This window comes from Gastrolobium bilobum, unplaced genomic scaffold (genome assembly GCF_033153095.1).
Source record: "Gastrolobium bilobum isolate Gb01-03AN ecotype WA unplaced genomic scaffold, APGP_CSIRO_Gbil_v1 utg2327, whole genome shotgun sequence".
NCBI lineage: Eukaryota > Viridiplantae > Streptophyta > Magnoliopsida > Fabales > Fabaceae > Gastrolobium > Gastrolobium bilobum.
In genome coordinates, this window is record NW_026896700.1 from 69,974 (window position 1) to 84,974 (window position 15,001).

The window sequence follows — 15,001 nt, forward strand, 5'->3', positions numbered from 1 at the left end:
TTAATAAAACGTCAGAAATTATTTTCGCAAAACGTTTCTAGAATTTGTTTCCAAAATACTTGCTGATAATAAAAGTCTTAATACAGCAATAAAATCATAATCCAACAATAATCCAAACTTCTCAATTTAATACAGTTATCCATCAAATAAATAGCAACAGCAAAGTCCAAACAACAAAACATAACAACAAATATCCATATAATCAAGTCTTCATATGTTCTTCCGTCCTCCTGCCATTTTGTAAAAATAGCAACCCCAAAGGGGTGAGAAAAATTCCAATAGTGTGATAACAAAACCAATAATGCAACAATACTAACTAGATACAGAATTACAAAGCAGTCGCATCATCAAGTTAAACATTCAGGATGTGTTGATGTTTGCGCTCAACCACAGAATTTTGTTGTGGTCTCTCAACACATGAGTGAAAAATAGTGATACCTTTAGAAGTAAAAAAAGGAATGTTAAATTCTGGTGCATTATCGCAACGGATAGATTTAATTGAGAATTGAAATTGGTTGAGAATGAGAGTGTAAAAAATTACTGAAGGCAGAAGAAAATTCCGATTTATGTTTGAGAAAAGCAACCCATGTGTAACGTGTGTGATCATCAACCAGGGTCAGAAAATAACGAAAGCCATCAATTGGGGGTAAAGGGTCCTCAAATGTCTCAGTGAACGAGATCAAATGGTTTAGGAGACAATTTGGGATTGAATAAAAATGGTAAGCGTTTCTGCTTAGGCAAGGGACAAACATTGCAATTTAAATGGTCAGAAACAGAAGACAAATTCAAACTCGTTTTCATTGATGACAAAACAGGTAGAGACAAATGACCTAGTCTAGAATGCCATAAGGCTACATTTAGAGAAAATGCAGATAAACAAATGGGAGGAACAACGAGCTTGAGAGAAAGAAGACTGGCCGAATCAAGGACGTACAGACCACGAACAAGATTAGCAATCCCAATCGTCTTGCCTGAGAGACGATCCTGAAGGAGACAATGAGATGAAAAAAGAGAGCAACAATGTTAGTGGTGTGAGCAAGAGCACTGATGCTTAGAAGATTGAAAGAAAAAGCAGGAACATAAAGAACATCATAAAGAACCAGACATGCAAAAATAATGGAAGAGCCCTTTGAGACCACCGGAGCAACCGTGCCATTGGGAAGGGACACGACTGAATCGGAGGTGGAGGGAGTAGAGGAAGAGGACAAAGGAGCACAGGAAACATGGTGAGTTGCTCCAGTGTCCAAAACCCAGCAGGTAGAAGGCAACAAAGAAGGGAACTCACCACTGAGGCTTGCTACGGTGGGGTTGATGTCTACGGTTGGAGAAGGAGGCTGAGGATTTGGGTTAGGTGTGGTAGAGAGAAGGGAAATCAATTGTTGGTACTGATGGTGGGTGAGGGAAGGTGAGGGACAAGCATTGGAGTTTGCATCTGGTAAAGTTGAAACGATGGCGTTTGAGCGAGGGTTGGTATTGGGCTTGGATGGTTTGGGCTTGATACTCAAGTGGATAGCCATGTATTTTAAAACACTTTTTTTTGTATGGCCCAAAATATTACAATGGCTACAGAATGGACGTTGACGACGCAGAGGAGCACCATGAGCAACAGCAATAGACGGTGGTGGAACAGCGGAAGAAAAGAGTGAAGCCTCAGCGACCAGAGGAATAGAGGTCGTAATTTTATGTTGACGTTCTTCTTGTAAGACCAGAGAAAAAACCTTGGAGAGCGATGGAAGAGGGTCCATTAACAGAATCTGGGCTCGAATTGAAGAAAAAGAGTCATTCAAACCCATGAGAAAATGCATAGCGTGGTCCTGGTCACGATCATGAGATATGGATCGGAGAGCACCACAAGTGCAGGGGTAAGAAGGGGAGTAATCAAGGAGCTCGTCCCAAAGAGTTTTCAGTCGGGTATAGTAGCCATTTACGGTCAAAGCACCCTGTAGCAGAGAGGATATTTGCAACTTGAGCTAAAAATGCGAGGACTGTTAGATTGATGAAATCTATTACGAAGGTCGTTCCAGGTATCATATGCATTGTCAAAATACATTAAACTGTCAGTGATGTCCTTGGAAACAGAATTTAGAAACCAGGAAATCACCATTGAATTGTAGCGATTCCAAGCATTAAAGAGAAGTTGATCTGGGGAAGGACGAATCAGAGAACCATTAACAAAGATGGATTTGTTCTTTGTTGTTAGGGCAAGTAACATAGCACGGGACCATGAGTTGAAATTTTGGCCAGTAAGGGTATGAGTAACCAAAACTAAGCCAGGGTGGTCACTGTTGCTAAGGAAATAGGGACTACTGGAATCTTCAATCAATGGTGAAGATCTGGAAGAGGCAGCACCACCAGGGTTGGTGGTGGAAGAATTATTAGCATTGCCACAAGCCATGAGAGAAGGCAAGGGCAAGATTCAAAACTCAACTGATACCATTTTACAAATGAAAAATGAACAGAGCAGAAAGAAAGAAGACAATAGAAAACTTTTCATTATATTTGTTGATCATTTCATCGTGTACAGTGTAGCTCTTTATAGCTGAAAGCAAGAATAACAAGCTCCCTAGAAATACGGGAGTCTAACGAAAGAAAAGGGGTGCAATCAAAATGCACAGCTAAGGGATAACTGAATTACAGCAAGTAAAACAATTAAAACAGAAAAAATAAAATGCATCTGTAAAATATACTATTTGCAGATGATATTGTGTTTATTGATGAGACCAAAGCTTTAAAAACTAAGATTGTGGAGAAGCACGTTGGAGTTCAAAATAATTATGCTAAGTCATAATAAAACTGAGTATATGAGGTGTGAGTTTGCTCTAGCATGTGATTGAGATAAAGATTCCATGCAGTTGTTTGGATAGGAGGTACTCGAGAAAGATGTTTTTTTTCTATATTTGGAATCTATTTTGCAAAAGAATTAACAGATTGGTGGGAATACAAATCATAAAATCAAAGCAAGATGGATGAAATGATGTAGTGGATCAGGATTTTTGTGTGATGACAAATTTCCTATAATGCTAAAAGAAAAGTTTTATAAAACAACAGTAAGGTCAGCAATGTTATACTGAGTTGAATATTGACCAACACACATGCAACTAAAGCATAAAATGAGAGTAGTAGAAATAAGGATGTTAAGATGAATGTGTGATCATACAAGGATGTATAAGATAAGAAATAAAGATATTAGATGAAAGATAGAAGCAGCACCAATGGGTGAAAAGATGCGAAAGTAGAGATTGACACGATTTAAACACATAATACGGAGAGCTTTAGATGCTCCTATGAGAATGAAAGCTTGTTACCAAGAGCTCAACATAAAAAGAGGAAGAGATTGACTAAAACTTATTTGAAAGAAAGTGATAAAACAAGAATTAATGAAGTAAAAATTAGATTGGAAATATGTTGTGTCTTAGGACAGATTAGAAGAAAGCTATTAGCACTACAAGAGGGATGAATTCGCTTTACTTCCTATGCTCTAGACTTTCCTTGTCTAGTCATCTTTCCCTATTGATGGGACGTAAATTCGTTCCCATCTAAGCCCATTTTGATGGAAAAATACCACACGTTCCCTCATCTGATGAGCAACTTCAGCACGGAAATCACTTGTTTTACACATTTGTGACAAAAACACAGTGGGGGAACGTATGGTAACGTATTCCTTTAAATATATTAAAAGGGGAACGGACTGAGACTCATTTAATGCACCTGCTCCACTCATTTAATGCCTCTGTACACTTTGCAGGTAACGTGGATTTAAAGTCTTCTAAAAGCAAGGCGGTGCACCAACTGAGCAGTTGGAAACGTGAAGAGCAGAGAATCAAGAGTTCTCATTGGCTGAAAAAGAAAGCAAGGCATGGGGCAGACTGCAAACAACGACTAATTATCACCAAAACTTGTTCCATCCAGCAATATGCGCAGTCTGCTCACTCTGCCGCCACCATCCCGTCCTCTCATTCAAGCAACTTGATCTAAAGGATTTACAAGACTGCCACTCCTCTTCCATCTATAAATAGGACGACCCACACACAAAAACATCATGAATCCTGGAGGGTTTGAAGTCCGAAAGGAAGAGATCACCTAGTAGTAGTAGTAATTAGTAACTTAGATTTATTTTAAGTTGTAACTATAGTTAAGTGACAACCTCTCTTCTCTTCTCTGTATCAACCATTAAGACTCCTCACGAGCAATAACCTATTTTTCTCCATTTTCTGTTTCTTCTGTAAACTGTCTTTAAAATTAATATAAGTGTTTTTCTCTTCGTTCCATTCGTTATCTCTTAACTGAATCTCGGGTTTATGGGACTTCAGTTGGGAATAATTATGTTTAAAATATCAGCCATGAGCTGAACTATCTGTGGAACGGGTAATCTGTGAAACTCTTAAAGAACTGTTTTCAAAACTCTTGACTGAAGCTTTTTTGTATTTCTTTGGCTAAGTGAGCTATATTCATTGTGTACCAATAAAAATTGGGCACATACTGAGAAAGGAACTTCCATAAAGGAAGGGATTTCAGACAGCTTAGCCATTGGGGGAAGGTAGTGTTATGGCAAAAACACTACTGGTCACCTTAGGAATAAGGGGCCAACTCGTCCATTTTAAGGTTCTGTACTAAGTACCTGTTGGAGTCAAGGGAGCCGTAGGAATATGGAAACTTGTGAGCCATATAGTCCATGAGCTGAGGAATCAGAGTTGGCAGACAAGAAACTGGGACAAAGCCAATAAGTGCTAAGTCTTGAGCAGAGAAAACAGCTATTTAAGAGTGAATCAGTGAATCGGTTCCTTCTGTTTAACTGTTATAAAACATCACCCTGTTGTCTCTTGATTATAGTTATTTCTGCTTTAATAGTTTTTTTACTTTATATAATTATAACTATCAACTCCAATGATTATTATCTCACCTTCTTCTAAACAGGAAGGATTACATACATCACGCAGCGAGTAATTGTTTGCCAGCAGATTGAACCTACTGTTCCTGAGGAACGTTGTCAAGACAGTAGGGAACGTTTGACCAGACAGTTCATTTACTAACTTTTCTTCTCATTTTCACTCTTTATAAAACAGTGTAAGACAATAATTAGGATTCTATCCTCGTGGGAACGCTAATTTGGACATTAATACTCCCTTTATTACTTGATGCATGCACTTGCGCACTTGGGTTGGAACTAAGGGAACAAATCTGTGTTCTGCAAGAACAGAGGAACGTCCCCTATCAGAACTTATAATTTTCCACCATCAGCAAACCACCCAAAACCTATATTTTCCTATATTTATTTATACTCTCTAATTTATTTTTTTCTTTTATTGATCCATTTTTATTTTCTCTATTTATTTATTTCTTTTTTTTCTTTCTCTTATTTACTTTTTTTTATGTATCTTTATTTTCACTACATTTTCACTCTCTTTTTTCCTCACACATCTCTTTTTTAAAAATTATTTATTTATTCATTTTCCCCTCCTTTTTTTCATCCATCTTTTCATTTGAGTTTGCCAACCACTGATCCAAACTAATTAGGAATAAATGTGTTAGTGATATTGAGTAGGGGTGTTCGCGATCTGGATTGGATCGGTCTTGGAAGCAAAAATCATCTGATCCAATCACTTCAGTTTGTTCATGTAATCATCCATTCGATTTGGATTTTTTTTCAAATCCGATCCGATCCAATCCAATTTTTTACGGTTTGGATTGGATCGATTTTCGGTTTTTTGAAAATCCTAAAATTTGTTTCATGATTATTATGCAAATAACATCTTTTGTATATATTGATTTGTAAATTTATTTATTTTTTGAAATACAAAAGCATCAATAGACGATAATGTAGGTTTTTTTTTGGCAATGAGATATGAAGCATCAATAGACGATAATATAGTTTTTTTTTTTGAAATATTATTTATGAGATGTGACTAGGTTTTTTTTCTTGGGTTTAGTTGATAGGTTAATAGGTATTGGGTTTAGAAATTTTTAGGTTATAATTAGGAAAAGGCCCAAGTAAGTAGAAGGGAATTAATATATTGGATCGGTTTGGATTGGATCAGTTTTCATCAACCCATCCGAAAACCGATCCAATCCAATTAAAATTTGCGGTTTTTTTTCGGTTTTTCGTTTTTCGGTTTTCGGTTTTTCGGTTCGGTCACCGCGGTTTGAATCGGTTTGGATCAGTTGATGAACACCCCTAATATTGAGGTTCACGTTAATCTTTGAGGGATAAGGGAGGACAAACACTGATTTTGCAATAGGTTACATATGACCAATTCTTAATATAATCATAAATTATACAAACATTTTTTTTTACAAGAATTAAATCTATCTTAATTAGACAAATTAGGAAGATTGAACAGGAAGGAATAGCCACTACAATCTCAAATTCGCAGGAATCATGTAACACCCTTCCTTGTATGCATCCAAGAGAGTTGTTTGCTAAGCGGATTAGAGTTCTTAATGTCATTAGCCGAGTACTGAAAAATCATTTTAAGTTGCTAATTAAAAATTTGCGTCGAAATCCAGTGGTTTATAAAAATCAGAGTGTCAATTTTAAAATACATAGCTTGATGAATTTCCTGACTTTCCTGACAGACCTTGCTGTCTTGAAAACATTATAAAAACTTCGAGTACAAAAATTTACAAAAATATTCTTTGCTACAAAGAAACAAGACATCTGGAGCTTCGCGTACATATAAATTATACGCGAATCGAAGGTCTCTAGCCCCACGAAACCGAACTCGCAAGTTCCTCAAAAATTCAATATATTTTTCTAAAAACCTCCTGACTTGTAAAAATTATAATAATTCGAGTTTTCAAAGTTTCATTGTAAGGTTTACATAATCTGAAAGTACACAACTAGGGCTTTACATTCATACAAAATATACCTCAATCGGAGGTCTGTAGCCCCAGAACAACAACTCGCAAAGTGCTCATAAAAACAATGCAAAAATCCGAATTTTTATAATACAGCATAATTATTTTTGCAATCTAAATACCATCATCATATACATATCATGCTACGTTTCTTTTTCAAAACAGAATATACATATACATAATTACATAGTTCAAAAATGCTTCATCAAATCTTTAGAATTCAAATCACTAAACAAGTTTGCTAATCTTCATAACATCTTATTGCATATAATCTTTCAGCATTTAATCCAACAGAAACAAAACTAACAGCAGTAATCCTCAAACAGCAAAGCATCAACCAAATACTTCCAATGACATGCTTTACCAAATATTTCTTTATCTTCCTGCAATTTATAAAAATGCAGCCCCCGAAGGGGTGAGAAAAATCTCAGTAGTATGGCAATAAAACCAATACAGCAACAATATTAGACTAGGTACAAAATTCCAAAACAGTCGCATCAACATTTAATTTTCCTAGATAGATGCTAACATAATAATCATAGTGCGTACATCACGCCAAGATACTAATCATATTGCGTATATAACGCCAAGATACTAGTCAAGACGCGTATATAACGCCAAGAGTACGTCTACAGCACCGTTGTGCCCGTACTTAACAAGTACAGTGGAGGTCCCTCCCTTAATGGCTCCTCAGAGGGTTCCAACTGTAACCTATGCGGACTGAAGCCAAGTGTCCCATACCCTGGTACCGTATGGATGCCTATATGATGCGTGCTCAAACGTATGCTTATTTATTATATATTTTAGTCTCCAAGATGAATGCATAATGGGTTAAGTGATGACATGCTTGACACACACACACAAACAGACACAGATGAAACATGAAGTGCATATGCATGACTAGATCATAATCATATAGCATATATCTCTTGTATATGTAATGCCAAGCTGCTAACTAACAAATACTTCCATAGGCAGAATTTTCCATCAAGACAAGTCTAAAGGCAGATTACATATATCATATAACTGAATACTAAGCATAACGCACATGTGAGCATCAGTTCAAAATTCCATACTCTAGCTAATAGTCACAGTAGGTCTCACCACCAAACACATACCTTAACTCTTTAGCTTTTACATCAAGCATTCCGAATATCATCAAACAATCCAATTATTCCGGACCTTGCGCACCTAAACAACCACGTTCGCCAAATCAGAGTTTATCATATTTATTCAATTATGTTACATACCTTTCCATTCTCCTAAATCCTTGGTTTCCAATCGGTTTCAAGGTTCTTAAATTAAATTAACAATCTAATTCAAATCTACCTTACCATAAGTTAATTATCTTCCTGTCTTTAATTTTTGTCCTATTAATTTCTATCAAGTAACAAAAAAATCATTCCAAGGACCTACACATGCAGGTTCGGTTTAGTTAACAACAAGGTACACATAGCCTTTTCCATTTATACAAAATTTACACCCACAATTCCTTAAGCATACAGGTTCGATTTTCATGATTACTAGTTGCCTATAGATTCATCTTAACAAAACTCTACCATAGTCATTTAATCACTGTTAATTAAATTACACATTATACATATTGTCTATATAAATTTAGAATATGCAAGGCTGAATAAAAATACTAATTCAACTGGACAGCCCCAAAGCATAACAAGGTTTATTTTCCAAATTCACAAAGTCTATTTCGGCTTGCTGTACCGAAGTTCAAGGCTAATCTAATGATTAAAAACAAAAGAATGTAACCGACACAATCCACATTTCCTTATACCATCGAGGCTCGGTTTTCATCGTCCAAGATGCTCTCATAATTTTATCAATTTTCACATCCTAGTTTTCTAACCGGATCATCATGCTTCAATGTCACTAGTTTTCTGTCTTACAATTTAATCCCTTAATAAATATTAATTTGGAAATAATCCCATTGTTCCTACATGCATCAATTTAGTCTTACAACTATCACTTAATCAATTTTATTTCTTTCTCCAACATACTCTACTATTATTACTTGGTCATGGACAATTAAAAATAGCATACAACCTTCATACTCTCTAACACATGCCAAAATTACTAAATTTTCTAATTAAGGGACAGACCAACCCATTTAAATGGCTATGTTCAAGTTCCCAAAATCGGTCCTCAGGCATGAATAACACATTTTAACAGGCTGCCTACATAAGTTTAACACATGTAGAACTCCCTAAATTTTTTTCTAATTCAAGAGGCAGTCCACAAAATTAAAAGAGCTAATTCCATGCTCACATGATAAATTATTTAGATCTACATGCATCAACGACCAAGGTTTTTTTTTTTTTTTTTTTATAGCTGAACAAAAGGAAAACAAGTGACACAACTTCATCTTCCTAACCTGTACATGCGGTCAAACAGCCAGGACCCAAAAGGGATGCTTGAGGTTTCACTTACTCCTTCTAGTCTACACATCAAGGACCGTGAATTGGGAAGGGGATTGTCTTTTACCCTCCATCGTTCCAAGAGATTAGTTCTCACTGCATGCAATGGCGGTAGTACTTCATTGAGGCAGAATTATGTACAAGAAAAAAAAGGACAAACTTAGTGAGAGCCGATTCAAGTTGTAACGACCAAAGGGGTACAGAAAACACTTCACCTCTTGGAGGTTGGTCTTCGGCTGGACAAAGGAAAATAGAAGGAGGTTGCTCAGGCATTTTATTGTCTCCTCTTATATGGCCTACGGTTCAGAGGGAGATAGGAGGGCTGAGTTTGGTCAGGGAAGAAGATGATAATGCTCAGCCTTTGGATCAAATAATCTAAACGCATAATGAGGGAATGGAAGCTGTGTTTTCTTCAACAAAAATCAAGTATGGCAGCAACTGACTTATGTCTTCCACAAGCCACGGCGCACGAGAGAGGGGGGCAAGGTAGATGAGGATTGCTTCTCTACCAATCGGATAGCAGGCATGCTAATTTCACTTGTTAATTACAAATAATGCTTGATGTGGATAAGTTGTATTCTGATTGCAATAACCAGTAACCCAAGTGGTTTTGTTCCTAATCAGCGCACAAGTGGCACAAATGGAAAGGCTTCCTTCTAATTGGTTGCATGGGGTGGCAACTCAGGTTTGTTAGGGATACTAACACAAGAAATCTAATTTCTTTTCTCCACACCTTGCGCAAGACAAGAGGAAAAATGGATGGAGGTTGCCAAGTGTTTCCCTTTGGCCAATCAAGATTAAGCATGCAGATTTTATTTGGGGATAAACTAAGGATCATGTAGAGAAAAATACAAGGCTGCCCTAAACCTTCCTTGAAACCATTTGGGCCGTGGCCCATGGGGGAACTTGGTCCTAATAATTTATGTATACCCTATTGTTTCATGAAGTCACTAAGTCGAAATTTTGAGTTTTCATAAGGGTTCCTAAAATATTCTTACACTATATTTATTCGACCTTTAATCCATGACATGCGTTCCCATCCTTCATGACAAAATTAAATAACTTCTTAAGGTCACCTATCTTATGTAATATAATATTAATTATTATTTCTCGTTCCCACTAGTTAGTAACTAGAGTTTCTACACCTATAGTAATTAAACTTACACTATCTCTTTTTAACTATTATTTTGAATTCTTCAAATGTACATGTATTCACTTGAAATTTCCACAAGGATAATTTTTCCTAATTTAAATTAAGTCCACTCTATATATATATATATATATATATATATATATATATATATATATATATATATATATATATATAATTCTGATTCAATAAGCTTTCAAGTTCCTATAAGCATTCTTATCAACTTCCTGATTGTATGGGATGTTACAAATCACAAGCTATTTTCCAGTTAAAGTATGTTGCCAGATTCAAAATCTAGCTTGTTCGTGTTGTGTTGTCTCAAACAATATGAACTCCAGTTTTTTTTTTTAGATATTTCAATCGGTTCATCATTTCGCGACTAGTTCGGATTGGGATGAGTTTCAGAATTAAAATTTTAAATCCTTTTCAAAAATGGTACTGAAAAAGATTGAACATATGCTCACCCCCACTCTGCTTCTTTCTATGCCCATAGATTCCCCTTTTTCTTCTTTTGCTTTTTTTCTTTTTTTTTTATGATTCAATGGAGTCACTGTATGGATGATACCCTTAGCACAGGTAGAGACCAACCTAAGAGGCACTGTTCCAAGTATGAAGCAAGCAATCAACAATGGAGTTAGGTGTGTGTATGTGTGACTCAATGTAAATGGGCAGAATAACGATACATAAGATACCTTCTTGGTATACCAAGGGGGATATTTATAGGGGGAAGGTGATGTAAATCTTGTGTGGGTTGGTGAGGAGGGGGTCAACCCTCCTTGGGATCTGCTAAGGGTGGCAGATGCTGCTGGGCGTGGCAGGCGCTGTTATGATAGCAGCGATGCGCCCCCTGTGCCTGGCGGTGTCAACGTGCGACAAAGGGCAGTTTCCTCTTATAGTATCTGGGGCGGTCACCTTTGGGGGTTGGGTTCCCAAGATGGGACATTTTGGTGTTTTCCCTAGGGAGTGTCGTCGTGTTGGGGGTTGGGGGGCTGACAATTGGTAAGGCTGACGTGGATTGGGGGTTGAGATTGGGCTTGGGTCTTTGGACCGCTGTGTTGTTGGGCCATCCGGAATAGGATCCCCCCAGCTTGGTAGCAAGTGTAGGTTGGTGCCAAGGTAAATGTATTTGGGCGATGCCTTGCTAGCGATATGAGTGGTTGGTGCCAAGGTAAATGTATTTGGGCGACGCCTTTCTGGCGATCTGAGTGGTTGGTGTAGACGTGGTGAGGGATCTCTTGATGACTCAGTGAGATCTTGGAGTCTTGGCGGTTCGAGGTGGGGTTTCCTACCATTTGTATCTTCAGCTGGCCGCGTGGTTTGCAAGGGGTAAAGGAGACCTTTCGCCATTTCTGACAGGAAAGGTGGCTTTTCAGTTTTCGAGGAGTAGTAATGATGGATCCTTCCATAATTGTAATTTACTACAGGCACTCAAGCGTCACAAAGCACGGCGCATTAATGCGACGTGAGGGGGGTCTTGTCCCCCTGTAATTACCACCAGGCCCCTCATCACAACCGCCTATTATCTGACGGTTGTATTATCCTAAGGTTGAAATGGTTCGGGATCCCTTGAGGGCCTTCCTCACAAATCTCAAGCTCTTCGCATTCCTGCCTTCCTTATTTTCTCTTTCTTTCCTTGTGAGAGTGTTTGTGCCGGTCTTCCTTTCTTCATTCTCTGCTTTATCTCAGGTACAGTGTTTCTGGCTTGTAGCTTTGATATTTCTTAAATTTCTTTGGCTTTGCTTCCTTTCTCCTTTTTCCTGTGATGGTCAAGTTAACGGACATCCCTGGTTTAGTCTTGCCTGAGTTGGAGGTGGATGTTAAGGAGGAGGAGTTTGATTAAGCTTTCGAAGCACTTGATGGCTATACAGTGGGGCCGGCTATGTAGGAATACCTTGCTATTCGTGGTGGGGAAAGCAGTAGCGTTCCCCCATACCGATCTTTAATTCCTGGGGTTGAGTCGTTACCCCAGGGTAGGATAACTGAGCTTCTGGGTTTCAGTGAAGAGGAGATTCAACATCTCTTGCCGGAGAGGGCTTTGGGACCTGTGGTTCTGTATTCTAATGAGGCGTCTGGTTCCCGTCTCAATGGTGGGCGCCAGGTGGTGACTGGTGAGAACGCTTCTAGATCTGATAGGCGCCAGTCTGCTGGGTCTAGGAGGCGACGATCTGGTGGGTCTGGTGAAGGGGCTGGGTCTCGCCCTTCACGGAGGAGTCATTCTAGGTCTTCTGGTCGTTCTTATGATCAGAGGACCGGTTTGCGCCGCCCTGTCTCGCGGCGTTCAGATTTTGGAGCAGGGAGACTTGTTCGGCCTTTATCCTCTATTAATCGCCTACCGCAGAATCGTCCATTAGAGTATTATTACAAGCCTCACCCCTAAGGGACAACCCGTCCGACTGTTGCATTTCCGGTTGCCTTGTGCACATCTCGTGGCCATATTCACAACATTTCCCAGTCCTTCCATCGTCGTAAATATGACGAATCCACTGACAATCGTTTAGGTAGATACCACCCAGAGGATGGTAGGCTTATAAGGTATGGCGTGTGGGATGCCATTTATGAAGACCTGGGGCTTTATAAGATACTGCCTGCATGGTGCCTTCCTCTTTAAGCTATTCAGATTTTTACACATCGAGATCTTCGAAAACCTCTGACTCTTCTGGTAAGTTTCTTATGTTTGAGTCCTTTTTTGATTGAGTTATTGGTAAGGGGATGCCGGTGGTCTAGGGAGTATGAGTTGGGTGATATGGAGGATTGGAGTTTGACTCTTTGTTGATCTTCTTGGCGTCGGTTGAAGTGTTTGGCGATTGACTGTGTGTTTGTCGCTCCCAGGTTTGATTTGTGGGTATTCTCTTGAGTAATGGCAGTTGCGCAAGATCACGAATGCTTCTTGGCGAGGGATTGGGTAGACTCGATGGTGGAATTTTCTTCATCTTGTTATACCAGTGGGGCTATTTTGGACCAGGCTTATCAATCAGAAGGCAATTTTGATTTCACTGAAAGCGCCGAAGAAGAGACAAAATGGCAAAGCATTGCGGTCGAGGGCAGTGGCCGAGTTTGTGACAAGCCTAGCCATAGGGCGATCCCTCGATGGCGGTTCATGGTGTACAAGACTCACTTTACGGATCAGAAAGTTAGGTTTCTTTTATCTGAGTTCGAGATGGGGGTGTTAGCCCATCTACGGGTTACGTCTTCTCAACTGCACCCTAATGCTTGGGCGTTTGTTCGGGTCTTTGAAAAGATATGCCGATATTTTGGGTGGGTGTGCTCTGTGCGGTTGATCTTTTATTGCTTTCAAGTGTCGCCTTCATTGAAAAAGCTTGGCTAGGTTTCGCTGAAGGCGGGGACCAAATTGGGATCGATATTTGCTCAGTACGCCAATTCATATAAGAACTGGAGGGGGACTTTTTTCTGGATTCAACCAGTACTTGGCGAGGGGGAATTGCCTTTTTTCGTTGACCGGGAGAGTGGGAGAAGTCGGTTTGAGCTATATTGGACCAAGGCCCATTATGAGACACCCGCCAGTCAATATTCATTTGGGCGCGAAGCCTTGTCTCCTGAAGAAGTATTGGTAGTGGACTGGTTTGTGGAGGTTAAGAGAGGCCTTGATCGGTGGCCTACGAAGAAAGTGTTGTGTTATGGAGGTGTGGTGGTGATTTGTACCAGTTATGTTGTGAGTATTATCTGTCTTTACTAACACTTGTGTTTTTTCTATGTTGCAGTTGAGAGCTTGTCGATGGAAACCTTGAGACTGGCTCGTCAGGCAGCTGCAAAGGTTAGGGCTGCTAAGGCTGTGGCTCCTCAGGTAGCGCCGAGTTCTGCCTCGAAGAGAAAAGATGTGGACAAAGGAAAGAAGAAAGAAGTTCACCACCGCCGGAAGAAGATCCGATCTGCAGCTGACATTCCTGCTGGCGAGTTGGAAAGGAGGGAGACTGGCTCTATAATCAAAGATCCCGCAAATTTGGTGGGAGGTTCGTCGACAAGCAAGTCGACATTCGGATCAGTGTCGCCTGGGCATGGAAGCTCAGGGCTAAAACAGGGAGGAGACAGAAACTTAGTCTAGCCTGGGGGTTCGAATATGCCACGCCTTGAGTTACATGAGTCGAGGCAGTTAACAGATAGCGACTGCCACGTCTCGGGTGGCTTTCTTGAGGACTCTGGCGACGGTGGGACGATGGTGACTAGTGCTCCTGGTGGTAAGGGGCTTTTGGTAGCGGCGGGTGCGCAGGAGGTTCCTTCTCCTGCTGAGATCCCAGTTGGCAGGGCCCTCAAGTTATCGGAAAGGGACCTTCACTCCACCTTTCCTAACCTCGGACGACCTAAGATGGTGGTGCCAGAACGAATCAATCGCCAGGAAATCCTGAATTGCACGCAAGTGGTTATTGGCCGAATCTTCGGTATCCAAGAGGTCGCCCTTGCCGTTGACATTCGCTGCTCTGCTCAGGATGATCGCCTTGATGAGATGGGGCGTAAGGTAGATGGTCCGACCGCTGACGTTGGACGCCTTGGTAAGGAGGTTAGTGACGAGAAAGCTGCTAAGAAGTCTCTGGCTGCGCAGCTGAAGAAG

General features: G+C 39.7%; 1 protein-coding gene across 1 annotated transcript; it reads right to left on the bottom strand.

Moving 5' to 3' along the window:
* Positions 1 to 1,930: 1,930 nt before the first annotated feature.
* On the bottom strand, positions 1,931 to 2,395 carry LOC133301495 (uncharacterized). The gene has a single exon (XM_061501129.1). It carries the CDS (start codon positions 2,393 to 2,395, stop codon positions 1,931 to 1,933), a length of 465 nt encoding a protein of 154 aa, XP_061357113.1.
* Between the last annotated feature and the right edge of the window lie 12,606 nt (positions 2,396 to 15,001).

Bases quoted from the DNA above. Each gene is read 5' to 3' on its own strand.
- LOC133301495 (XM_061501129.1), bottom strand. From the start codon at position 2,395: ATGGCTTGTGGCAATGCTAATAATTCTTCCACCACCAACCCTGGTGGT.